At 37.1% G+C, this 27,638-nt stretch overlaps 2 protein-coding genes across 2 annotated transcripts in view; both read left to right on the top strand.

Moving 5' to 3' along the window:
- The first annotated feature begins 10,014 nt into the window (after positions 1 to 10,014).
- Positions 10,015 to 10,398, top strand: LOC148949722 (uncharacterized). Its single transcript, XM_089092766.1, has one exon. The coding sequence runs from the start codon at positions 10,015 to 10,017 to the stop codon at positions 10,396 to 10,398; it is 384 nt and encodes a 127-aa protein (XP_088948892.1).
- Positions 10,399 to 13,567: 3,169 nt separating this feature from the next.
- The window catches only part of LOC148949721 (uncharacterized), a 34,533-nt gene continuing 20,462 nt past the window's right edge, over positions 13,568 to 27,638 (top strand). The window contains exons 1-2 of the mRNA XM_089093680.1: positions 13,568 to 13,585; positions 24,360 to 24,443. The gene's annotated coding sequence lies outside the window, so the exon portion shown is untranslated. The remainder of the gene's footprint in view (positions 13,586 to 24,359; positions 24,444 to 27,638) is intronic.

Genomic DNA, 27,638 nt, shown 5'->3' with positions numbered 1-27,638 from the left:
CTAGTCTAACCTAACCAGAAAAGAAGGAAAATATTTTCGATTTCGAAACATTTTTATTGAATAATTACAACAACATCAATAATACAGAGCATGTACAATTAGCGATAGAGTTTATTGTCTTCGATATGTTTCACTAATGCACTTAAAGCACATTGAAGTCTATTCACATGTGCTATGTCAACTTTAGCGGCAAAACATAATTGATCCTCCATTTTAAATTTGCTCAAGGATATCACATATCTTGCATATACTGCATCCCATTCCAGACAAAGACGTGATCCTTTCGTGGTTTCCACCGCAATGTTTGGTGCTCTTGTATTATTACCTTAGACTCCACTATCAACTTCTAAGAGGGTAAACATTCCATTCGTCATCATCAACACAAATATATATCCAAATGAGTAAAGTCAAAACTGTTCTCACTCTTTGAATCCGATTCACAGACTAATAAAAACTATAGCAAAAAACCCTTTCCTTATATTCCATCCGTCGCTAATATGTTTGCGAGCCCTCTGATTGGCTGAGAAAGGATATGTATCCGACTCGCTGATTGGCTGAGAAGGAAACACGTGATCTAACTGTTTCCTGGAAACTCATAACATTCGCCTCGAGCATGTACATGTCCAAAACAACAACAACAACAAATAGTGTTTCCTATTTCTGGACACCTTGACATTCGCTGAGAGCGTGCACTTGCCCAAAACAACAAATAAATCGACATTGACATTCACTGAAACCATGCACTTACAACAACAACAACCTCAACCTTGGAAAAAAGAGGTCATTGACTCCATAAACCACGAATTCTCCCTAGGGATTCTATGTCCAAATTAGAAGTTAAAAAAAAGTTGTAGGTGGCAGCAGGGGTGGGCAATGGGAGTATAAGATAGCCTTCTACTAAGGGTTCAATGAATTAATACTTATTTATTTTTCCAGGGCCACTTTATGTGGAAGAGGTGGTCGCATAAACTTTGAAACGGGGTTCGTTGAATTACAAATTAAAATTCATAGTGCCCTTACACCGTAGCTTTCCAAACCTTAAAACTACGGTTAATAAAATGGATGTCTCAAAATTTTGATTGTATGTGTTTGGGAGAATGATGGGCGTGGGGGGGGGCCTAGTTGTCCTCCAATCACTTTCGACTATTAAAAAGGGCACTAGCCCTTTTAATTTCCAATTGAATGAGCCTTTTTTGAAGTTTCTACGACACCGCCTTCTACAAAAACTTTATATGCCCCCAGGGTATAACTTAAACCCTTGCCTTGGGGGTTGTGGGGGAGTGTCCTCCTCAAAAACATATTTTCTATCTGAAAATCAACTACGCTGAACAAAATGGCTATCTCAAAATTTTTATTGGATGTGTTTGGGGGAATGATGGGCCGGGGGCGGGGGGGCTAGTTGCCCTCCAATCACTTTCGGCTATTAAAAAGGGCACTAGCCTTTTGAATTTCCAATCGAATGAGCCTTTTTTAAGTTTCTACGACAACGCCTTCTACGAAAAACCTTATATGCCCCCAGGGAATAACTTAAAACCCTTGCCCTAAGAGTTTTGGGGGAGTATCCTCCTCAGAAAAATATTTTCTATGTGAAAATCAACTACGCTGAACAAAACGGCTATCTCAAAATTTTGATTGGATGTGTTTGGGGGAATGATGGGCGTGGGGGGGCTAGTTGCCCTCCAATCACTTTCGACTATTAAAAAGGGCACTAGCCCTTTGGATTTCCAATCGAATGAGCCTTTTTTGAAGTTTCTACGTCAACGCCTTCTACAAAAACATTATATGCCCCCATAGCATAACTTAAAACCCTTGCCCTAAGGGTTGTAGGGGATAGTCCTCCTCAAAAACATATTTTCTATCTAGAAATCAACTACGCCTGAACAAAATGGGTATCTCAAAATTTTGATTGGATGTGTTTGGGGGAATGATGGGCATAGGGGGGGGGGGCTAGTTGCCCTCCAATCTCTTTTGACTCTTAAAAATAGAACTAAAACTGTTAATTGCAAATCAAATGAGCACTGTCTAAAGTTTATACGAGTATCCCTTCCATAAAAAATAATATGAAGGATTCGGAGAATCCTTAAATTACAACCCTTGCCCTGAGAGCTGTCGAGGAGTTGTCATCCTCAAAGACCTAATTTCCAAACCTTAAAACTACTGTTAATAAAATGGCTGTCTCAAAATTTTGATTGTATGTGTTTGGGGGAAGGATGGGCGTGGGGGGGGGGGGCTAGTTGCCCACCAATCACTTTCGACTATTAAAAAGGGCACTAGCCCTTTTAATTTCCAATTGATTGAGCCTTTTTTGAAGTTTCTACGACACCGCCTTCTATAAAAACCTTATATACCCCAGGGCATAACTTAAAACCCTTGGCTTGGGGGTGGTGGGGGAGTGTCCTCCTCAAAAACAAATTTCCTATCTGAAAATCAACTACGTTGAACAAAATAGCTATCTCAAAATTTAGATTGGATGTGTTTGGGGGAATAATGGGCTTGGGGGGGGTGCTAGTTGCCCTCCAATCACTTTCGACTATTAAAAAGGGTACTAGCCTTTTGAATTTCCAATCGAATGAGCCTTTTTTAAGTTTTTACGACAATGCCTTCTCCAAAAAACCTTATATGCCCTCGGGGCATAACTTATAACCCTTGCCCTAAGGGTTGTGGTGGGAGTGTCCTCCTTAAAAACATATTTTCTATGTGAAAATCAACTACGCTGAACAAAATGGCTATCTAAAAATTTCTATTGGACGGTTGTGGGGGACTAATGGGCGTGGGGGGGCTAATCGCCCTCCAATGACTTTCGACTATTAAAAAGGGCACTAGCCCTTTGAATTTCCAATCGAATGAGCCTTTTTTGAAGTTTCTACGACAACACCTTCTACAAAAACATTATATGCCCCCATGGCATAACTTAAAACCCTTGCCCTAAGGGTTGTGGGGGATAGTCCTCCTCAAAAACATATTTTCTATCTAGAAATCATCTACGCTGAACAAAATGGCTATCTCAATATTTTGATTGGATGTGTTTGGGGGAATGTTGGGCGGAGGGGGGGGCAGTTGCCCTCCAATCACTTTCGACTCTTAAAAAGGGCCCTATCCCTATAAATTTCTAATCAAATGAGCCTTTTTTGAAGTTTCTACGACAACACCTTCTATAAAAACCTCATATGCCCCTAGGGCATAACTTAAAACCCTTGCCCTGAGGGTTGTGGGGGATTGTCCTCCTCAAAAACATATTTTCTATCTGAAAATCAACTATGCTGAACAAAATGGCTATCTCAAAATTTTGATTGGGTGTGTTTGGGGGAAAGATGGGCGTGGGGAGGCTAGTTGCCCTCCAATCACTTTCGACTATTAAAAAGGGCACTATCCCTTTGAATTCCCAATCGAATGAGGCCTTTTTGAAGTTTCTACGACAACACCTTCTATAAAAAACCTTATTTGTCCCCAGGGCATAACTTAAAACCCTTGCCCTGAAGGTTGTGGGAGAGTGTCCTCCTCAAAAACATATATTCTATCGGGAAATCAACTACGCTGAACAAAATGGCTATCTCAAAATTTGGATTGGATGTGTTTGGGGAAATGATGGGCGTGGGGGGGGGGCTAGTTGCCCTCCAATCACTTTCGACTATTAAAAAGGGCACTAACCCTTTAATTTCAAATCGAATGAGCCTGTTTTGAAGTTTCTACGACAGCGCCTTCAGAGCAGCACAGAGCAGCGCCTTCAGAGCAGCGACAGCGCCTTCAGAGCAGCAAATCTTATGTGCCCCCAGGGCATAACTTAAAACCCTTGCCCTGAGGGTTGTGGGGCAGTGTCCTCCTAAAAAATATATTTTCTATCTGGAAATCAACTACGCTGAACAAAATGGCTATCTCAAATTTTTGATTGGATGTGTTTGGGGGACTTATGGGCGGGGGGGGGGCTAGTTGCCCTCCAATCATTTTGTCTATTAATAAGGGCACTAGAACTCTCGATTTCCAATCGGATGATTCCCCTTTGAAGTTTCTACGACGACCCCTTCCATATGAAGTGCCTCTGGAAAAAAAAAATAATAATAATAAAACATTGGAGCCGAATGGCCTTTACTATAGGCAACGCTACAGCGTTGCCTCTGAAAGTTAAACTTTTGAGGAGATTCAAATGACTAGAAATCGAAAGTTTTAGTTCTCTTTTTAAGAGTCAAAAGTAATCTAATGGTAAATACCAGCCCCTCCCCCCCCCCCCCTACCAACCGTCTTTTCCCAAATTCGCTTGATTGAATTTTTGAGATTTTCTTTTTGTCCAGAATCGACCAAAGATCACATTAAAAAACTTAAGAGGTTTACGCAACCCCCAGAACCCCGGGACAAGTGTTGTAAAATATACCCCGAGGCATATAAGGTTTTTTGTGGAAGGAAGGATCGTATAAAGTCCACCGGGGGCTCATTCTGATGAAAATTGAAAGTTCCAGTTCAAGAAAGTCCCGGGAGAAGGGTTTTAACTTATGCCTGGGACATATAGGGTTTTTATGGTAAAGATAAACTTTTGAGGGGATTCAAATGACTAGAAATCGAAAGTTTTAGTTCTCTTTTTAATAGTCAAAAGTGATCTGATGGTAAATACCAGACCCCCCCCCCCAACCAACCGCCTTTTCCCCAAATTCGCTTGATTGAATTTTTGAGATTTTCTTTTTGTCCAAATCGACCAAAGATCACATTAAAAAACTTAAGAGGTTTATGCAAACCCCCAGAACCCCGGGGCAAGTGTTGAAAATTATGCCCCGAGGCATATAAGGTTATTAAATAATTTCTTAGACCACACTGCTTTTCCATTAAAAACAAAAAAAAATTTTTAAACACGAAAAACGGGTTTTAATTTTCTAACAAGCAGTGAACTACAAAACAATTAATTATGCAAAAAAGCTCCTAATATTTCGGCCCCACATCCGGTAGCCTTTCTCAACGGAAAAAAAAATAAATAAATAAAGCAAAAAAAAAACAACTTAAATTACATTACAATAAAACATACTAAACACATAAAGAGAACAAAAAGCAAAAACGAAAGAAAAATATAAATAAATAAGAACAAAACTCACATATTAATTAAACACTTCCATGCACTGAATGTCTTTCAACTGGCCTCCTCTCAGTATATAAATGGAAATATATTAAATAAACACTTCCATGTACTGAATGTCTATATTGATTCTACTCGCCTCCTCCCAGTATATAAATTGAAATATATTAATTAAACACTTCCATGCACTGAATGTCTTTCAACTGGCCTCCTCTCATTATATAAATGGAAATATATTAAATAAACACTTCCATGTACTGAATGTATATATTGATTCTACTCGCCTCCTCCCAGTATATAAATTGAAATATATTAATTAAACACTTCCATGCACTGAATGTCTTTCAACTGGCCTCCTCTCAGTATATAAATGGAAATATATTAAATAAACACTTCCATGTACTGAATGTCTATATTGATTCTGAGTAGAATCAATATAGACATTCAGTACATGGAAGTGTTTATTTAATATATTTCCATTTATATACTGAGAGGAGGCCAGTTGAAAGACATTCAGTGCATGGAAGAGTTTAATTAATATATTTCAATTTATATACTGGGAGGATGCGAGTAGAATAAATATAGACATTCAGAACATGGAAGTGTTTATTTAATATATTTCCATTTATATACTGAGAGGAGGCCAGTTGAAAGACATTCAGTGCATGGAAGTGTTTAATTAATATATTTCAATTTATATACTGGGAGGAGGCGAGTAGAATCAATATAGACATTCAGTACATGGAAGTGTTTATTTAATATATTTCCATTTATATACTGAGAGGAGGCCAGTTGAAAGACATTCAGTGCATGGAAGTGTTTAATTAATATGTGAGTTTTGTTCTTATTTATTTATATTTTTCTTTCGTTTTTGCTTTCTGTTCTCTTTACGTGTTTAGTATGTTTTATTGTAATGTAATTTAAGTTGTTTTTTTTTTGCTTTATTTATTTATTTTTTTTTTCCGTTGAGAAAGGCTCCCGGATGTGGGGCCGAAATATTCGGAGCTTTTGTGCATAATTAATTGTTTTGTAGTTCACTGCTTGTTAGAAAATTAAAACCCGTTTTTCGTGTTTAAAAATTTTTTTTTGTTTATAAGGTTATTTTTGTGGAAGGAATGATCGTAAAAAGTCCATCGGGGGCTCATTCTGATGAAAATTGAAAGTTCCAGCTCCCTTTTTAAGAGTCAAAAGGGACCAAAGGGCAACTAGTCCTTCTACCCTTTTTACTCCAAATTCATCCGAGCGAATTTTTGAGATAGACTTTTGTTTTAAAAATAAGTAACACAAGTAAATAAGGGTCAACACAACCCCGCAGAGCCCGGGGACAAGTGTTGTAAGTTATGTCCTGGGGGCATATAAAGTTCTTATGTGAGGGTTTTGAAAATAGTTCAAAGATCAGATAAGTTCAATCCTCACCTCCACTCAAAAAGCTTATGGACGCTATTTTATTCCAAAACTTAAGGGAGCGGACCCTTGGCCTTCTCTGCATGGCTCCGCCCCCCCCCCCGCTCCCCCAAAAAAGAAAAAACAAAAAAAAGAACAATTTATTAACAATATTTTATTCCAAAACCTATGGGAGTTGACTCCTGACCCTCAATGGCCCGATACCACTCACTCCCCCAAAAACAATTATCAGTGATCGATAAATCATGGGAGTTGGCCCCTGCCGTCTTCAATGCGGGGAAAAGCTACAAAAATTAGAAAAGTGGAAAGAAAGACGAAATTATAAGACAATAGGGAAAACCCTAAGACAAAAAATTCGCTTGATTGAATTTTTGAGATTTTCTTTTTGTCCAAAATCGACCACAGATCACATTAAAGAACTTAAGAGGTTTATGCAACCCCCAGAGCCCCGGGGCAAGTGTTGAAAATTATGCCCCGAGGCATATAAGGCTATTTTTGTGGAAGGAATGATCGTAAAAAGTTCATCGGGGGCTCATTCTGATGAAAATTGAAAGTTCCAGTTCAAGAAAGTCCCGGGAGAAGGGTTTTAACTTATGCCTGGGACATATAGGGTTTTTATGGTAAAGATAAACTTTTGAGGGGATTCAAATGACTAGAAATAGAAATTTTTAGTTCTCTTTTTAAGAGTAAAAAGTAATATGATGGTAAATACCAGACCCCCCCCCCCTACCACCCGCCTTTTCCCCAAATTCGCTTGATTGAATTTTTGAGATTTTCTTTTTGTCCAAATCGACCAAAGATCACATTAAAAAACTTAAGAGGTTTATACAACCCCCCAGAACCCCGGGGCAGGTGTTGAAAATTATGCCCCGAGGCATATAAGGCTATTTTTGTGGAAGGAATGATCGTATAAAGTTCATCGGGGGCTCATTCTGTTGGAAATTGAAAGTTCCAGTTCCCTTTTTATGAGTCAAAAGGGACCAAAGGACAACTAGTCCTTCTACCCTTTTTACTCCAAATCCATCCGAGCGAATTTTTAGATAGACTTTTGTTTTAAAAATAAGTAACACAAGTAAATAAGGGTCAACACAACCCCGCAGAGCCCGGGGACAAGTGTTGTAAGTTACGTCCTGGGGGCATATAAGGTTCTTTTGCGAGGGTTTTGAAAATAGTTCGAAGTTAAGATAAGTCCATTCCTCACCCCCACTCAAAAAGCTTATGGACGCTATTTTATTCCAAAACTTAAGGGAGCTGACCCTTGGCCTTCTCTGCATGGCTCAGCCCCCCCCCCCGCTCCCCCAAAAAAGAAAAAACAAAAAAAAGAACAATTTATTAACAATATTTTATTCCAAAACCTATGGGAGTTGACTCCTGACCCTCAATGGCCCGATACCACTCACTCCCCCTAAAACAATTATCAGTGATCGATAAATCATAGGAGTTGGCCCCTGCCGTCTTCAATGCGGGGAAAAGCTAAAAAAATTAGAAAAGTGGAAAGAAAGACGAAATTATAAGACAATAGGGAAAACCCTAAGACAAAAACGTAAAGCTCATAACTTATGTGGGCCAGTCTTTATTAACAAAGCTGGACCCTCCTTTTTTTACTATCTCAGGTACTTTTCAAATTTTATGGGGTATAAGATAGTATGAGATTGATAAGATATATATTGGTGGTAACATACTATTATTACCTATAGTAAAGGGCCATAAGGCTTCGATGTATTATTATTTCTTTTGTTATTTTTCTATTTTTTTATGAAAGCGGTGGTCATCTAAACTTCGGAGGGGGTTTATTCGAATAGAAATCGAAAGTTCTAGTGCTCTTTTTAAGAGTCAAAAGTGTTCGGAGGGCAACCATCCCCCTTTCCGCACCCTCATTTCCCCAACTGTATCTTATCAAAATTTTGAGGTAGCCGTTTTGTTCAAAATAGTCCAAAGGTAAAATGACTATGCCTCCAGTGTTGACGAAACCCCCATAAACCCTGGGACAAGGACTGTAAGGTATGTAAATCGCCCGTAGTTAACATATAAGGTTTTTATTTGGAAAAGAGGTGATGTTTGGTCCTGGATCTAAAAAAAGGCTTGGGGTATTATGGTGATAGTTTTTGAGGTATTAGTTTGTTTTGATTTTCTTAGGATCTGTAAAAATATAAAACCAACCAAAGAAAGAGTCCTCGTGACCAAAAATAAAGAATAATATAAATATAATGAATAAATAATACAGACAAACAAGGCCGTATCCGGGGGTGAACTAGGTTTGACCCCTCCCCCCCAAATTTTTTTTCTGACTCATAAAAACGTAATAAAAATATATGCAAAAAAATTTCAAACAAACTTTGAAAACAAATTTCAAAGTATTTTTGTGAAACCTCCCCCGAAAACATAACGCAACATTTAACAGAAGATAAAATTATATAATTTTCATCCACAAAAAGTATTTTTAAAAAAGTTAAAATTATTTGCCAAAATGACATAAGCTTAGCTTTTAATTGTCAAGTTCCTTTTTATAAGTTCAAGTTCCAAGTTGAAGTTCATTAATTAATAAATTAATGGAACAACATATGCCCATAATCAAGAATGTCCAAGAGAAGTGGGCCAGGATGTGGTTCGGAATGGTAGCTTTCTTAACATGTAGGGTAGATTTAGTTTGTTATATATAGGATTAAACTTAGCTCTTTAATTTCTTACGAATTAACAATTTTTTTTTGTATTCAATAGCATCTCTCTTTCATTGGTATTTGGTCCAAAGCTTAAAATATGAAGTTATATTCCTCCAAAAGTTCAATAATTAATAGGTGAATCATATGAAAATGTCAGGCTGATGCCTCTCCAATTATCGCACACCATTGTGTCTCGAAAAGGCGTTTTACTCAGTTGACCGAGAATGTTTATTAAGAGCCCTGAAGTGTTAAGGGATGTCGGTAGGCCTAGTGAGCATGAAAGTATCCATATACAAAGAGACCGGGTGCTGTGTTATCACCGGAATTAATGAAACCAGATTTTTCAAGATAATATTGGGTGTTCGTCAGGGGTTTATAATTTCCCCATTTCTTTTTGTAATTGTAGTCGACTACATATTAAGACGTAACTCTGGATATGGCATAAGAGTAAGCGGCAAGTAACTCTGTGATTAAGATTTTGGGGATGACGTAGTTTAGCTAGAAGAGTCTAAAAAAAGGCTGCAGCAACTACATGACATAATTACAGAAAATGTCAGGTTAGTCCTAGACATAGACACATCAAAACGAATTTCCATCGCAAGCTCACCACTTTTTTTGCAGCACAAGAATAAAATTCTAGAACAGGTGAAGGACTTAAAATACCTGGGTGGTAGGATCGATTGTGATGGTGAAATAATGACAGAGATTAAACGCAGAATCGGTCAGTGAACTGGTGCTTTCATTAGACTTAAGCCCATTTGGAGAAGCAGCAAATATTCCTTGTAACTGAAGCTACGTCTCTTCAGTAGCAATGGGCTCTCCATACTCCTCTACGCTAGGGAGTACTGGAAAATGAATCAGCAGCTCTAAAAGAGAATTCTTGCATTCGAAAATATGTGCCTGAGGAGAATTTTAAACATAAGTTGGCAACAGAGAGTCAGTAACATTGAAATCGAGAATAGAACGGGACAGCCTCTCATTACTGCTGTTCTGAGGAAGAAGAGGTGGTCATATTTAGACCATGTACTCCGCATGAAAGAAGGCCGCCTTCCTCGGACAGCGTACGACTGGAAACCAGTTGGCAGAAGAAGACGAGGTCGTCCAAAGAACACTTTGCGGCTAACTTTCGATCGAGATCTGAGGATGGCTGAGACCTCATTAATACCTGAATGGGAAGATGTCACCGCTGTTGCATTGCTTCGGGACGAGTGGAGAGGCTTCGTCGACGCCCTATGCGCCACCGATGGCTCAGAAGGAACTAAGTTCCAAGTTAAGTAAGTTCATATGAAAATGAAACCGGAATTAAGCCACAAACCGTGATGGAACTGGAAAAACGAAATTCGGGCAAATCGGGAATCAGAGAAAAATATGTTGGGAAAATATATTCATGTCTCTCTTCTTCCCACCGTGCCGTCCTTTGTAGATGTTCAAAATTGGCTCATTTGACAAAAAAAAAAAAAAAAAAAAAAAAAAAAAAAAAAATACATTAGGGCTTAGAAAAGACAAATAGTCCTGACCACCATTTTATATGTTGATTCCTATAGGCCGACGAACTCGTTCCAAAATACAAATGATGTTTTCAAATCGTCCACCAAGAATTTTTTTTATTTCTTTATAGACTACAAACTCGTTTTTTCCACTGAAAAGATCATTAGACTGAAAATCTCCTTTGAGCAATCTACATCCCCCAGTTTTCTACCAAATTGTTTCAATAATAACAACCGAGATGAAAAGGAAACAAAACAATGAAAATAGACAGGTATTCTTGAGACCATGACAGGAACCCCAGAAGGAGGGGGGGGGGGCAAAATACCATTTAGAAAGTCATGAAAACAGTATATTGATAGACATCCCAACTTAAATCATGGTAAAAAAGCAGTTGGTAGCACTTGTGCCTCCCTCCCCCTAATAATGCTCTTGTTGGGGCTTCAGGACCATGAGTATCCATCTCGGTAATTAAATAAAAAATAATCTTTTCAGTATTAAGTGAAGATCAGCAATGAAATTAAAATGAACATATCAAACAGTTAGCGGCAACGAACTGTAAGTAAGGAGCGACCCGGCTCAATAGTAACCGAAACTCTAAAAAACGAAATTTTGATACCAATAGATGCATCAAAAGAATCGGATTTTTATGCTGATTTAAAAAATATAAGTTTCATCAAGCTCCTAGCTGCAAAAATGTGGAATTTTTCTATTTTTTGCCAGAAGAAAGATCACAGATGCGTGTTTACTGTTTTTTTTTGTTTTTTTTTGTTTTTTTCCAGGAGTGATCATATCAACCGAACTAAGCCTCCTCCCACGCCCATTCTTTCCTAAAGTCACCTAATCAAAATTTTGAGATAACCATTTTGTTCAGCATAGTCGAAAAATCTACCAACTATGTCTTTGAAGATGACTTGATCCCCCACAGTCCCCGGAGGAATGGCTGCAAGCTATGAACTTTGCCCATTGTTCACTTATAGTATTTGTTATTGTGAAGTATACAGACATTTTCAGGGGTATTTTTCTGGTGCAGGCTCGGGGAGAGGGGGTTACGTGAAAGGATATTTCCATGGAGGAATTTTTCATGGGGGTAGGGACATTGCTATGAAGGGGGCGCCACTGGATTTTCCAGTAGGCTATTATTTAAAAAACGAAAAGAAATAAAAAAAACAAGTTTTTTTCAACTCAAAGTAAGGAGCAACATTAAACCTTAAAACGAACAGAAATTATTACGTATATTAGGGGGTTCCCCCCCCCCCTAGTCAATACCTCGCTCTTTACGCTAAGTCTTGTTAGTACTTTCAAAAGAGCTATTTATTCAACTAAACGGCCTTTGTGATTCAAGGGTCATTATTAAAGAATTGGAACAAAATTCAAACTATAGCGTAAAGAGCGAGGTATTGACTAAGTTGTGAACCCCTTCATAAACGTAATAATTTCTGTTCGTTTTAAGTTTTAATGTTGCTCCTTACTTTCAGTTGAATTTTTTTATTTTTTTATTTAATCCTCAATAAAAGGGGTTTGCCAGTCTTCTTCTTTCCTGCTTTTCGACCCTAAACTTTAATTTGTTTTTCAAAGAAGGTAATACCAATATCCATAATGGTGGCTGATTGAGAAGTTATTGTTTCAGGAGACATACTGTCTCCAGACGTAACGTGACAAATGCAGCCCCTCATGCTAGAGCTATTACACAAACAGGCAATTTTAATATGAAGAGTTCATAGATTAATTTTAGAAGAAAATTGGACAGGGTAACCTATACCTTGTCAAACTGCTTGTGGTAAGAAAACTATACCCTTGTAAATAGTAACCAAGAACCGAAAGTATGTGATTCTTATAAAAATAAAATATCAATCAAGAGAATTTAAAAAATTCATGAATAAATAAAACGGTAAGTTCAAATATATAAAACTCATTAATTTTTGAAATTACCTATAAGAAGTTCTTAGGGTAAGAAAATTTTTATAAATTGGAATAAGTAGAAAAAGCGTATCTAAGACCAAGGGCGGTCTCGGTGAAACCTAAACTATCAAATTCAGCGCGTCCAAGAGCCCTTTTGGGAGGTTCCGATCCCCAGACTGAAAAAAAAACACAAAATTTCTTTTGTTTTTCCTTGGTGTAGCTGTTCATGCGTCTTTTCAAATTTTTTCCTCATTTTATCTTTTCTAGGGGTGAATGTACCAAACCAGTGGTTATACAATATCATTGAAGGGCATTTTAAAATAAGTGTAAATATATAGAGCCGTTTTTAAGATACGAAAAGAATTGTTCTGTAGATACGTTTTGATTTCTTTCAATATATTCTTCATAGATAAAAGTTGTACAATTGTAACCAAGATGCTGTCGACTGAAAATTAAAAGATAATTGTTAGGACTATCAGAACGCAATATGCATTGTCTTCTTTTGTGTGATTTTTGCTAATTTGGCTGTTTAATTTCTGTTGTTTTGTACTTCAGAAGAAAAGACGGTACTGTTCTATTAGCTCTTTGCCACGCGATATATTGTATAAGGAAGATGCTAAACACACTCGTCAAACTGGTTATTTCAACGGAGAAATCCTATGCCGAGATTGCAAACAGTGGTTATTTACTCCATTTTAAGAATGCGTACATTTTTATAGTGAATGTTTCAAAAATTTTTGAAAATTCTGATAATAAGGCCCTTACCCTTCCTCCAATGATGTTGCAGCCCTCACTCCCTTCGGTCTTTACTTATTGTCTCATGGTTTACAGAATAGATCATGCTTACGCCCATGCTTCAGGTGTACAACAACGAGCCTAGTTTATCACCCATCGGGAACCGCTGATGCAGACGAAATAATATACGTATCATTTCACTCTACTGCAAGCTTTGATGTTCTTTTGATAAACAACAAACTTGGTTTAGTCTACAGCACATTTTTGTATTTCTTTATGGTTCATTACAATTTTCCTTAGTTGAGTTATAGCCGTTGGACAGTGAAGATACATTTATCCCCTAGTAAGTGGATTTGTTTATGGCGGGAGAGGTGTAGCCTACAATGAGATTTTACTGCATACAGGCACGTTCACAGATTTTAGTTTGGAGGAGGGGACGGTACATGTACGTAATGGAAAGTGTTCATGGGCTTACGTAGCTTCTTCTCTAGGGGGAACGATTCTGTGATGAAGGGTGGGGGCTGAAGTTATATTGGCGGTTCACGAAACCTTACAGTGCCAGCAAATTCTATCATACCTATGAAATCCTCATTAATAAGTAATCATCAATAAGCTTCAGCATTAATCTTCTTGAATTAGAGCTGAATCTTTCCAAGACATTATGGATAATTGCTTTTTGTTTGACTTTTATTGGCTTTCCAACTGTTTATTTCCATCTTTTTCAACCATCTACCTTTTATCAACTGCTGTTTTAGCCATCTACCTTTTTTCTACTGCTTTTTCAACCATCTTCTTTTTCATCCATATCTAGGGTAAATTTAAAGTTCTAGGGGGGCAGCCGCCCTCCTCCGCCCCCATTCCGTACGCCCATGAAAGTGTTACAGAGCCTGCGTTGTTCATTGGTCCTGCTTGTTGTGTTCGTGGCTGAGTGAATATAGGCTAATTTGAATTTTTAGCTGTTCTCTGGTCGGAAGGGATCTAATAATGCACAAAATCGAAATGCAATAAAGGCTTTTCCAGAGATCAGGCAAATAGTTTTTGTCTTTTGATTTTATGCAACCTAGAACCTCAAGCCAAGGGGGTCCTTGACTGTTATTTTGAATAAGTCCCTTTGAGTTTAGGTAGCCTATTAGAGTTCTAGTGTATCAAATGAATGGGGATTTTTTTTCATTTGTGCTACATATTTGCTCTGTAAAGTAAAATAAACTGCTTTTGGGAATATAATGAGTATTTCAGGATTTTTAAAAATTATTTTTCAGAATTTTATAGTTTTTTGTTTTGATTAGGCCTATCTGTACAATAACACATCCTTACTGGCTATCCATTACGTATTTAAAGAGCAAAGACTCGCAGTGATGATTTTATGTAGCCTAAAGCTGGAACCAAGGTGCAATTTCAGTGAATTTTCCGATTATCTCACTAATGAAATAGCTAAGAATACCGCCAATTTTGTTATACATTTAAATGGTGTGGTATTCAACAATGGCGCTCTTGCAAGTCACGGTCTTTTTAATATAGTAGATTTTTTTGTTTAATATTTTAATGGCTTTGCATTGAAATATAGGTACTGGTGCATTATGTGGGCACTGCTAAAGGAGTCGAGTTTGGTTAATACTAATGAAATAAAATATGATGAATATATAATAGTTTATAAACAAATTTGGGCTGTATATTTGCACATTAGAAGGGGGGGGGGTAGAGCATAGCATATATTAAATACGTAACCTAACCTAACCTAGGTACCTTCCCCCCCCCTAAACCCCTTAAAACGACAGTTTAAATATCGTAAACGCAACGAAAACCACGCTTTGCATTCCATTTCTCTTTAGCGGTCTCTTGTAAATAACCCGTTTGGTGGGTCGTCTCTCGTTACTATATAGCAGTGCCCACATAATGCACCAGTACCGAAATATACTACTTCCTGGAAAAATCAAATTGTATTTTTTTTTTTCGTGCATTTATTTTAGGGTAAAACTTTTTACGGGCTTTTTGTCCTCTTGGGAGGTTGTTGGTCTAGATCCCTGATTCCCAATGGGGGGCGCATGCCCCATCGATGGGGCTTGACAATATTTTGGATTGGTTGTGGACGGGATGTGCATCTTCGGCTGACTTTACAGCATTTATTCAATAATTTTTTTTTATGTCAATTGCGTCATACTCAAATGTATGTAAGGAGCATAAAAAAACATGATAGTGTTGCAACGACGTTATACATTGTATAAAAGGGATGTACGTGTAACTGAGCTTCCATGTAACTCGACCCTTATTAACTGAACTCTCGTGCAACTGAGCCCACGTGAAACTCAAACGCTATTTAACTGAGCCCTCGTGCAACTAGACTCCTGTGCAACTCAACCAACGTGTAATTGAATCCCGTTTGACTGAACCGTCGTGCAACTGAATCCCCTTTATGCTGGGCCACGTGCAACTAAACCCCATTTCACTGAACCCTCGTTTGAATTAGCCCCCGTGGAAATCAACTCAACCCCATTTAACTAAACTCTTGTTGGTACTTTTTTAGCAGCCGGGTAACACGCGAGAAGAATCGCATATAGAACTTCAAAGATACAATTGAAAAACAGGTTTCCGCTATCTACTGAGATATTACTCACTCTGTGAAAAAAAAATTCTAGTAAAATATTGTGACTAGCGATTATTATACTTGTAAGCAGGTTTGAATAGAGAATCAATCATCTCTTTGTTGGAAATTTTGGGTGAAGTTTGTTATGTAGCATCAAACCAGCCATCCGTTCATGCACATCCTTATTGGACGGGGGAAATAAAATACAAATTCCTAGAACCTAGAACTTCAGAAGGTTATCCCTTTCATTGCCCCTGCGATGTTCCGGTGATCGGCTAGTGTTGGGGGAGAAGAGAAAGAAAAGAAACGTTCGGGTATCAAGCTCTTTCGTAATTTCCAAGAATTTGTTTGGTAAATAATTTTAGTATTGAAATGAAAATAAATAGCTTCTATCACTAACGAATCAGTTTCGTATTCGGATGAATCTTTTTCGGATGAACCATTTCATTCTCGTCAGCTTTTGTCACTTCTTACAAAACGGGTTTAATCACATTTTGTAATTATATTATTGATTTTAGGAGGATTGAGCTGAATTGGGTTGGGTCAGTCAGGTTTGGGGTAAACGAGGGCTGAGTTGAATGAGGATTGAGTTAAATGAGGGTTGAATTGCAGAGAAGGTGAATAGAAGGGGAGTTGAAACAAATGGGGGTTGGTTTGTTCAAATTTGGAATGACACGAAGTTTGAGTTGAATGAGGGTTGAGCTGAATTTGGCTGATCTGCACGGATATTAAGTTGAGCGAGGGTTGAGTTGCACAGGGTTAAGTTTTACGGGGTTCAGTTGCACGAGGGCTCAATTAAACGGTAGTTGAGTTGCATGAGGGTTCAGTTGCACGAAGGTTCATTTACATGGGGGTTGAGCTCTAAAAGGGTTCAGTTAAATGGATTCTGTTGCATGAGGGTTGAATTGTATGACGGTTCAGTTACAAAGGGTGCAATTGCTTGAGGGTTCAGTTACACGAGGGTTCAGCCGAATGGGGGCTCAGGTACATGGAGGTACAGTCGCACCTGAGGTTAAATGCGCGAGGGTTTAGTAGAAAGGAGTTCACTCACACGAGGGTTCAGTTGCAGTCCAAATAATGTTTTCCGCTAATATAAAGAAAGCCTATAGGACGACCCAAAAAAAGATACAAAGTTAATGGCATTAAGCTTCCTACAGGCGAATACACGTAAAATTTTTAATAACAAAATTTAAATACCCCGCGGAAGGTCTCAAAGATTTTAGAAATGTTTTGGCGGGGAATGGCCTGAAATTAGTTAGGAGCCACTTGTCTAGATAAATATAACTTTAAGGAAGGGATTTACAATAGCAAATATCCTTCTTTCAACTCTACCTTCTCCAGAACGCACAAGTCTTGCTTGGTTAATTAAACCTTGAGAAATAGAACTGTAACCCAAAGTTAGTCCTACAAAGACTCCAATATTAAATTCCTTCCCCCCTATTTTCAAGGTAGGAACAGTTGTTTTGGAAGTACTTCTTCTAGTCACAACCAGCCAGACATTATGAAAAGCCCGTGACTCCCCCCGTGCTGTGAATCACGCATGCGGCAACAAGCCAATATCTTGCACACCGGTTGGTGAGAATTTGCACCAGAGCCTGCGATGAAGGAGCCAAATAGCCGCATGCGCCTCAGGGGTCGTACCTTTACCAACCACTGTTCTAGCCCATTATTCCAAGAGCGAAAAAAAATTCAGGGGCTCAAGCAGTCAAAACATACGAAAAAGATCTTTTTTTCTTTTTCTTTTTTACCGAAATGTCCAAATCCTTAGTATATGGACCGTATCAACTCACTAATCTATTTCGACGAATTTGAACATCAATTTTCCTGTAGACATCCCCTAGACTCTAGAGTAGCTAAACAATGATTTTGGAATCTGAGTAAAGCAATTTTTGGGTGGTGCATTCAAAGGGGCTGCGAGCATAATACCCAGGTTTTGAGTCCTCAAACAAGGTAGATTGAAAACTCCTCGTATGAATCTTAATTTCAACAAGTTGTTGAAGGTCCAACATTCTATCAAATATTTCCCGGAAATCTATGCTTTATATTTCTTATTCTGATAGTTTTGGGCCCTTGTCTCAGGAACTGCACAGGCCATTGACCCTGCAAATCAGTTTTGGCTATTAAAAAAACACTGGAAATATAAACTAGCAATCAAATGAGCCTTCCTCATTCGTGTAAATGAGAAAAATAAAAAAAAATCCCACCTATACAGAACATACTTTACTGTCAGTTATATGGGTATATGAATGTGTTGCAGAGGGGAGGGGCTACTGGCCTCAGAGTGTACAGGGGTCAGATCCTCAGACTCTGCAGCACCCATGCCACATGGTGTAAGCAAGTGTCCCCAAAATTCCCGAGCGGGGTACCAGGGCCATACAATTGTGTTTTCTGGATGGTTCGAAATATGGACCTGCCCGGAAGTCGCAATTAGTAGTTATTGTAGTCACAAGTAATTGTAGTACTAGTTGCAGGTAGTAGAAGCAGTTGTAACTAGTACTAGTCGCTGGTAGTAGTAGTAGCAATCAAAGTTGTGGTAGCAGTAGCACTGCGTAGTAATACTAGCAGTACTACTGTGTAGTGGTACTATGCATAGTGTCGTGTTGTTGTTTGAAATACCACTCAACACGAATTGAAAGTTCCAACTTTATACCCTTAGCCGTTCCTTAGACATTGTTGATAAGCCACTTTGATCACCCTAGTGGCTCATGTCACCCTCAAAGGCATAATAATGTGACCATTCGACTATTTTAATAAAATGGGTACATCAAAAGTTGTGATTGATTGGATGTCTTTAGGATAGGATAGCTAAGAATGGCATGGAAAAGTAGCAGGCTGCTTTCTGATCCCCTTTAAAATCTTAAATGGGGGACTAGGATTTTAAATTTTGAATTAAAAGACCCCCGTCTGAAGTTTCCACGACCACCCCTTCCATATAAAGTGACCGGAAAAAAAACGGTACTTGTTGGTTATTGGAAACACATTCAAGAATTACGCTTAGGTTGCATCTCAGAAAACCGGTTTCATAGCTACAAAAACAAGTGATGGATGATACAATGCATTGGGCTTGTATAACTTGGGCTATATATTTGCACATTAGGGGCTGGGGTGGGGATAAGCCTAGGCTACATCAGGTTGGGTTAGGTTTCCATAATTTTGTTTCTAAAATATTATTTCATCATCTTGTTTTGTTATTTTTCATTAGGATTAACCTATCTTCAATTCTTGGGAGTGTTTCCAATAACCGAAAAGTACCAAAAAAACACGATTAAATATTTAATAGATTCAATGCTTAAGGTTCTCTACTACTGGCAGTTTCTTAAAATTCTCGAAATTACCTAAAATTCAACGCATTTTCGAGTATTAAATTTATGTAGTCGATCGGTCATATGATTTGCTGTTGGATTGATTAATAAAAGACACTGACCCAGTCAACATGTTCCTTGGAATAAGACTGCGCTACTTATTTAGAATCCGGCAGGCACGCGAGAAAGACCGCATCGAAATCTCAAAGATTCTGTTGAAAAACAGGTTTTCGCTACCTAGTGTCGTATTGCTCACTCCGTAACAAATGTTTAAACCTTAGTTTTTTGAGGTTGAAGGGGGAAAAAAGGGTACCTATGTTAGGTTATGTATTTAATATATGCTACGCTTAACCCCCCCCCCCCTATTGTGCAAATATATAGCCCAAATATGTTCATAAACTATTATATTTTCATCCTATTTTGTTTTATTTCATTAGAATTAACCTAACTTCACTCCTGGCGTGTAGACTGTTTCTAATGATTCTATTCCGATGCATTTCCATGATACTGGCATATAATTTTTCTTGTAAGAACGGTCTTTCTATACCCCCCTCAAATGATACCCCTGACTTATGTCCTTCTCAGCTGCTATCTCGTTTTACATCCATGCTTCCTGTGAACCGGTACCTAGTGCAATGCTCTTGTTAATAATCGAAAAACAGTTGAAAACGTGATATATCAATCTACCCTATTTTCCTTCAAACCTTCTTTCAAAACAGGTAAGATTCATTTCGTTCGGTTGCAAGTTTTGATGTTTTGATTTTCAACATCAGAGATAACCAATTTTCTTTAGTCGGGTTTTGAAGTTGTTAAGACACTAGACAGATGAGCAATGTTTTGGGAGTCAAGTAAGTGAATCCCTTTTAATGTCAAATGGCTTTGTATTTCAGCTGAAACCAGCTTTATTGAACATAACTGAAATTTATAACTTATATGTTGCTTGATTATTTTAATTTCAGAGAGAAGGTTCTTTATGATCAAATATTCAAAATCAAAAGAATTCAAATCCCCAAAGTCGGCTATTTTTCAACTAAAAGTGTAGGTGAAGGGTTTTTCACTAGCTTGGAAAATGGATGAGCTAAGTGGAGAAAGAGTTCAAGAATGACAACCTATACGCCTAGTTTTGAAAACAGTTCCAAGAACTCGAGCTATGCTTTGGGCCATATTGAGATCTTATATGAAGCCCTAGGCCATATAAAAAGTCATTTGATTTGTTGGCCTAGTTCGTTTTACGGGATTGGTAAAATTCTAGACGACTTACTTTTCACTATCTTCGAAAGGGGTTAGGCCTATGATAGGAAAATAAAACTTTCAAGGATGTATCTAGAGACTACATTATCTCCCGGGAAGGCTTTTGAAGTACCTACCTTCACTCCTCCCTCTAGAGGGAATTGACCTTTAAAAACCTTTGTGTTATAAAGGTAAAACCTTGTAAAATACATCGGTACTCCTTCATTATACGGGCACTGCGAAGAAGCCAAGTTTGGTTAATGCTAATGAAATAAAATAAGACGAATATATAATAGTTTATAGACAAATTTGGGATATATATTTGCACATTAGGGGGGTAGGGGTAAAGCATACCATATAGCCTATTAAATACGTAACCTAAGCTCGGTCCCTTTCTTCCCCCCCCCCCCCCCTAAACCCCAAAAAACAATCGTTTAAATATTGTAAACTGAATGAGAAACAACGCTTTGCCATGAATTTGTCTAGCAAATACCCGTTTCTCTTGTTTCCTTGTACAGTCTATAGCGCTGGTTTAGTTATAATGCATGAGTACCAAGAATTGTTTGGGGGAGGAACACGCTAAAGGCTGTTATCTAAAAATGTCAGTTGAAAATTTGTTAAAAATTTTTTGTTGAAAATTTGTTTAAAATTTTTTGTTAAAAAAATTTGCTGGAAATTTGTTACTTATCTGTTATAATGGTTGGCTGGTTGGCTAATTTAAAGATTGTCTGTTTAGGCCTATGCAGTGTAAAATTAGCCATCTGGTGGTATCCGAAGAAAGCAAGTGGTTCTAATATAAAACAAGGGATCTCAATCATGAAGTTACTTAGTTGTACACTTTCGCCACGCCCTTTTTTGTAACCTGTGACAAACTTCTGTCTTGTCGTCTGCGCCACCTGGTTTGCAGAACTCTTGAAATTTGCCAGCCCCTCGAAGGGAAATTAGGTGTAACTGATCATGATGTCAATAAATCTTGGATAAAATTTTTAATTGCAATACAGATCTTTTCTTCCCCACAAGGTAAGATAGCCTATTAAAAAACGTCCGTTCGAGCGAGATCCGAACGGAAATGGGGAAGTATCCGGAAATAATGGCCTATCATAAAAGAAAACCCAGATTACAAAAACCAGAAGTTGGGTCCTGAATTTGGGCAGAATAGAAATCCATTAACGGTTTTTGGTTTAAGAAAGTTGTTAAGGGTCCAGCTTTCTATCTAATATTTACAGAAATTCTATAGTTTGTATTTGTTGTTTGGATAAATTTTGATCCACCTATCAGGGACTGTCATTCTACCTCTGAACTGATTTTGACCCATAAAAAAACTATTAGTTTTATTTAGCAATCAAATGGAACTGTCTCTACGACAATCCTTCCCAAATGAGGCTAAAAAAGAACACATAGTAGGTAAATCACTCTTTTCTAAATCAGCGCTGTTTTGCTAAATGTTACAATCCCATGCGTTTGCATTGATCATACTATTTTGCCATTGTAACTTCAGGAGGAAACATTTTGGTACTGTATGAAATTAATTTTTTTTTTTTAAAGTACTCTCACCTACAAAACGTGCCGCACAATTGATTATAATGATATGAATGTGCTGGCCATGGGGGAACTGCTATTGGGCTTGCGGAGTACACAGACGTTGGCGTCTTCCACTATGTAGCCTCCAAGCATCTTCATGTACGCTAAAGCGTCAAGTGAGTCACCCTTTGAATTTGAGGTACTTACGTATTAAAGCGACCACACTGAAGAAGTGAAGTTCGGTTAATCATAATGAAATTTACCAAAATACGGTGAAAACATAATGTTTTAGTTACAAAATTGTGGAAACCACAGCAGAGAATTAAGGAAAGCAGGCCGCCTGGAACGCAATACATTAAATACCTAGCCTAGCCCTAACCACCTCTATATATTAAATATTTAATCAAAATATACCTGCACAGTACTTTCTCTCGCTCAGGCTAAGCTGATTATATCCGAGTGGACACAGAAAACCGGTTTCATCAAACAGTTCGTGGTAACGAACTGTAAGTAAGGAGCGACCCGGCTCAATAGTAACCGAAGCTCTAAAAAGGAATTTTCATACCAATAGATACATCAAAAGAATCAGTACTCCTGTACTAAACGTACTCTTTTATATACTGCAACGGAAACCAGTCACGAAAAACCTGTTTTGACGGGTTAATTCAAGACACCGCTATAGGGCAATGCATTGTATAACATGGTTTTCATTACGTATACGATATTTAAACTGTTGTTTTTTAGGGGTTTAAGGGGGGGAAGGTACCTAGGTTAGGTTAGGTTACGTAATAATATATGCTATGCTTTACCCCCCCCCCCACCCCTAATGTGCAAATATGTAGCCCAAATTTGTTTCTAAACTATTATATATTGATCCTATTTTATTTATTTTATTAGCATTAACCAAACTAGCAGTATATAAAAGAGTACGTTTAGTACGTACAGGAGTAGTAAAGAATCAGATTTTTATGCTGATTTCAAATATATAAGTTTCATCAAGTTTAGTCTTACCCGTCAAAAGTTACGCGCCTGAGAAAATTTGCCTTATTTTCGAAAATAAGGGAGAAACACTCCCCAAAAGTCATAAAACCTTAATGAAAATCACACCGTCAGATTCAGCATATCAAAGAACCTGACTTTAGATGTTTCAAGCTCCTATCTCCAAAAATGAGGAAGTTTGTATTTTTTACCAGAAGAAAGATCACGGATGCGTGTTCATTTGTTTTTGTTTTTTTTTGTTGTTTTTTCCCAGGGGTGATCGTATCGACCCAGTGGCCCTAGAATATCGTGCGAGGGCTCATTTGAACGGAAATTAAAAGTTTTTGTGCCCTTTTTAAGTGACCAAAAAAATGGAGGGCAACTAGGCCCCCTCCCACGCTCCTTTTTCCCAAAGTCACCCGATGAAAATTTTGAGATAGCCATTTTATTCAGCATGGTCGAAAAGTATAATAACCAAGCCTTTGAGGATGACTTAATCCCCCACATTCCCCCGGGGATGGGCTGCAAGTTATGAACTTTTCCCGATGTTTACATACAGTATTGGTTATTGGGAGTATACAGATATTTTCAGGGGGGATTATTTCTGGTAGTGGGGGTGGATCGGGGTATACGTGGGAGAATTTTTCCATGGGGGAAAGGATATTGCTATGAAGGGGCGCCGGATTTCCCAGCATTATTTAAAAAAACGATAAGAAACTAAATAAAAAAACAAATTTTCAACTGAAAAACTTCAACATCAAAACTTAAAACGAACAGAAACAATTTCGTATATGATTATTCTAATTAACGTTAATTATTCTAATTAACGGCCTTTGTGATTAAGAGGTCATTCTTAAAAAATTGGAAAAATGTCGAACTTTAGCGTAAAGAGTGAGGTATTGACTAGGGGGGCGAACCCCCCTAATACACATAATAAAAATATACGAATATAGAAGTTCGTTACGTAAGTTAATTCGTAAGTTACATATTGTTATTACTAATAAAAACATTCGTAAATAAAATTAAACAAATTTCGAGAAAGCCATTTAGCCAAAAAAAGGAAAATTAATATGCAAATTTCGTTTTAATTATTCATGTACGGTGAGCCAAAATCAAAACCTGCGCCAATTTAAAAAAGTTCAGAAATTTAATTTAAAAAAAAAAGTTTTTTTTTACCTGAAAGTAAGGAGCGACATTAAAACTAAAAACAAATAGAAATTATTCCGTATATGAAAGGGGCTGTCCCCTCCTCAACGCCTCGCTCTTTACGCTAAAGCTTGACTCTTTGTCACAACTCTATTTTTTAAAACAGAAAAAAGCTTTAGCGTAATGAGCGTGGCGTTGACGAGGGGAGAGCCCCTTTCATATACGGAATAATTTCTGTTCGTTTTAAATTTTAATTTCGATCCTTACTTTTATTTAATTACAGATCAAGAACAGTGTTGTCACTATAACACCTAAGTACTGAATTTGGTTTCGAAGTTATCTATTTCTTTTGGTTACAGGTAAATGGTCAGAAAATAAATAAGGATAAGTTCCACATAACAAAGTTCATATCGTGGAAGACCGCTTAGTTCAAACTTCAAGCGGTAAGCAAAAAAAAAATACATTCTACGTTTGTTGTCTCTCTGTTACATTCGATTTTATCTTTCTGTTTCTCGATTACTAAATGTTTTTAATTTTTTATCTTTTTAGCAGTTTTGAATTTTGAAGAAAAGGGTATATAAAAGTTATAAAAAAAACTTAAGACATAATACTAGTACTTTTGGCGATGTGGGTAATTTCATATCATTCCATAATCTCATAGGCTGAGTATAAGATACTTGACTGGCTTTATACTTTCATAAATAAAAGTAAACCTGTATGTTTTTATTTGTGTACTTTCTTTGTTCTGGTTCTTCTTGGTTTATTTGACTCTTTTGCGTCACGGAAGACAATTACAAAAGTTGTATGTCTTGGAAAATAATTTACATTCTTCCTTTAAACGTATTCATTTTGATGAAAGATATCAACAATAAATTAAAATAATAAAACTAAATACATCATCATATACCCCTCCCAAGGCTATTTGTCTCGGATAGGAATGCAGGGAGAAAAACTAAATCGTCCACTACTCTTTGCAAACAGTTCGTCGTAACGAACCGAAAGTAAGGAGTGTGATTCGAGAAAGTAAGGAGTGAAACACAATAGTAACCAAAACCGTAAATAACGAAATTCTGGTAGCAATTAATACATCAAAAGAATCGGCTTTCTATGCTGATTTCAAATATATAAAATCTATTAAGTTTGATGCATTAAAAGCAAAGAGCCTTAGAATATTTTCTTGAAATGCATGGAATTTCAGTTCTTTTTTTATAGGGGTGATCATATCGAAATGATAGTCCTAGAAGCTCAGGGGATGGTCTATTTAAAAAAATAAAAGTTCTAGTGCTTTTTTGAAGTGGCCAAAAATACTGTATCGCACGAAAGTGGCGTTTTCTGCCATTTTATGGCTCCAGACCAAGATTTGGCCCCAAGGAGGACCAAGTTGCTATCTGACTTAGACAGTTGAAATTTCAACTGTTTAATAGGATTGAAAATTCTGACTTAAACAATTGATTTAAAAATATCAAAAAATATATATCGAGCTTCCTAGCTTCAGAGAAAGTAGTGCTGCACACACGACGGCGCATTCGCTCCTAAAAGTCACGTATTCAAAAAAGAAAAAATGATAAAATGATCAATATGGATATCTATCTAGCAACTCGATTTGACTATGAGCTGGTTCAATTGATTTTTTTGTGAAATTATGTTGAGTGATGTGCTATTGGAGATCACGTAATATGAAGGATGGGTCTTAGGTCAATGAGCGGGGGGCAGATGCCTAAAATATTTCTGTGGGGAGGGGGGGGGAGAAGAGGTGGCAAGTGCGGCAAGGAGTTTTGTTTCCAGTGATTGAAATATTGATATCTCTTTTTCTATTTATACATAATGTGCTGATGTATTTAAACATGTATATACAATGTATTTAGATATAAGAAAACCTGATTGTAGAGGTTGTGATGGCTTCAGCCGCGTAGAAGATCAGAAGTCGTGCTATATTTCCATTCATATTAACAACCACTAACAACCATAGCCCTCCCAGTCTGCCTAAATTATGTAGTTAAAATATAATTAAAGACTTGTTCATCAAAGCTACTGCTCATCGAAAATTTGGCTGAATATTGTAATTTGTCAAAAACTAATTAATTTGAACATTTTAAAGTTATTTTCAGAATTTAATAGTTTTTCCTTCTGTTGAGTTGAAATCCAGCATGAATGTCCACTCTAAATGGCAATGTTCATATTTTACAACTTGGATGAAATTTCTATTATATCTAAATATATTTTCAGGGTTCCATTTAAATCTACATTTATCCAAGTATTGTAAATAACCTACGGCTATATCAGACTCATAGAAAACGCCAAACACAATTACCACTGTAGAGACAATATTTGGAAAGAACGTTGAATAGGGAATGGAGTGGTATCATTGTTTGGTACCATGGAGTATTACCATTTACAAATATTGTAAACTGTTGGTTACTTCTCATGATAAATATTCTTGCAGAATTATCCATTATGATATGGTAGAAAGCAGGCACGGTCCAATGGTTCGACTTCTTCTGTACAGGCCCGAGTATATTCAATTTTAGTTTTAATCTATTCTTGAGTCAGAACCCTAAGGAATGTATATCCAGGATCAAAAGACATTAGCTACTTTGCAGTATTAGGGTTAATGCTTCCAATATCATAAGAAGTAAAGTCTAATGGATTAGAAAATTACACTAAGGATTGAACATCTTGTCCTTTGATGGTATTTAGTTAAGAATTTCTCACCAAGTTGTAATTTTTCTCAAGCCGTTAATGGCCTTGACTAATTGTTTTAGTAGGTTAACTTTCTTTATTTTTTGCCACGAAAAGTACTTCTTATAGGCTAACTGTTGTATATTTAAAGAGAATAGACATATAGAGATGATTTATATAATTTTTAGTGTTTAGGAGGTGGGTTTTAACCAACCCTCCAAGCTCGTTTGACCAATATGTTAATCTCTTGTATGAAAATGTACCAGCTAGAACATTTACCACATACGGTCATCTAGAAAGGGTTAATCTTTGCCTTGCAATGATATTATACAGGCTAACGTGGAATATGTTTTTGGAAGTTAGGGGAGATGTCTCTACAACAGGAGAATTCCGGCAAGTCTTTTTCAGATTACTCAAAACATCAAGTAATACGTAACAAGTCTTTAAGACATAAATAGTAACCAGAGTATAGGGTCCCCTCCTCTTCTGCAGGACCTCTTTCGGACCTTTTTTAAAAGTGATTAAAAATGTTTCTATGGTTACAATGTATCCTGCAAAATACGTAATGGTCTTGGATTTTGGGACCCAGTTCAAATATTTCAAAGTTCCTAGAAAATTGTTTTTCTGATTGCTGCTAACCGTTAAGATATACATAGTTTATGTTATCAAATTCTTAGTTGATTTATATTTGATTTGTCAATTTTCCATTCCTTATTTCTTGATAGATTACAGTTTATTACTATTGTTGATTTTTTGTGTATGTAAATGTTTTTTTGTTAATCTCTGCTACGTGCTTTTTAAGTTATACTTGTTCACACTTTTACAATTCAATTAGAATATTCATAATTAAAAATTTAATGTCTAGAATTAATTTGGACGAAATATTTATTTGATTAGACATTTTTCTTGAAACTTTTACACTATCTATACGAGATAGCAGGGAATTTTCGAACGCGAAG

This window comes from Artemia sp. Qi Xiang Cuo, chromosome 8, assembly GCF_049724085.1.
Source record: "Artemia sp. Qi Xiang Cuo chromosome 8, ASM4972408v1, whole genome shotgun sequence".
NCBI classification, from domain to species: Eukaryota; Metazoa; Arthropoda; class Branchiopoda; order Anostraca; family Artemiidae; genus Artemia; species Artemia sp. Qi Xiang Cuo.
The sequence above is the reverse complement of the archived record's forward strand: the minus strand, read 5'-3'. Positions and strand labels throughout refer to the sequence as shown.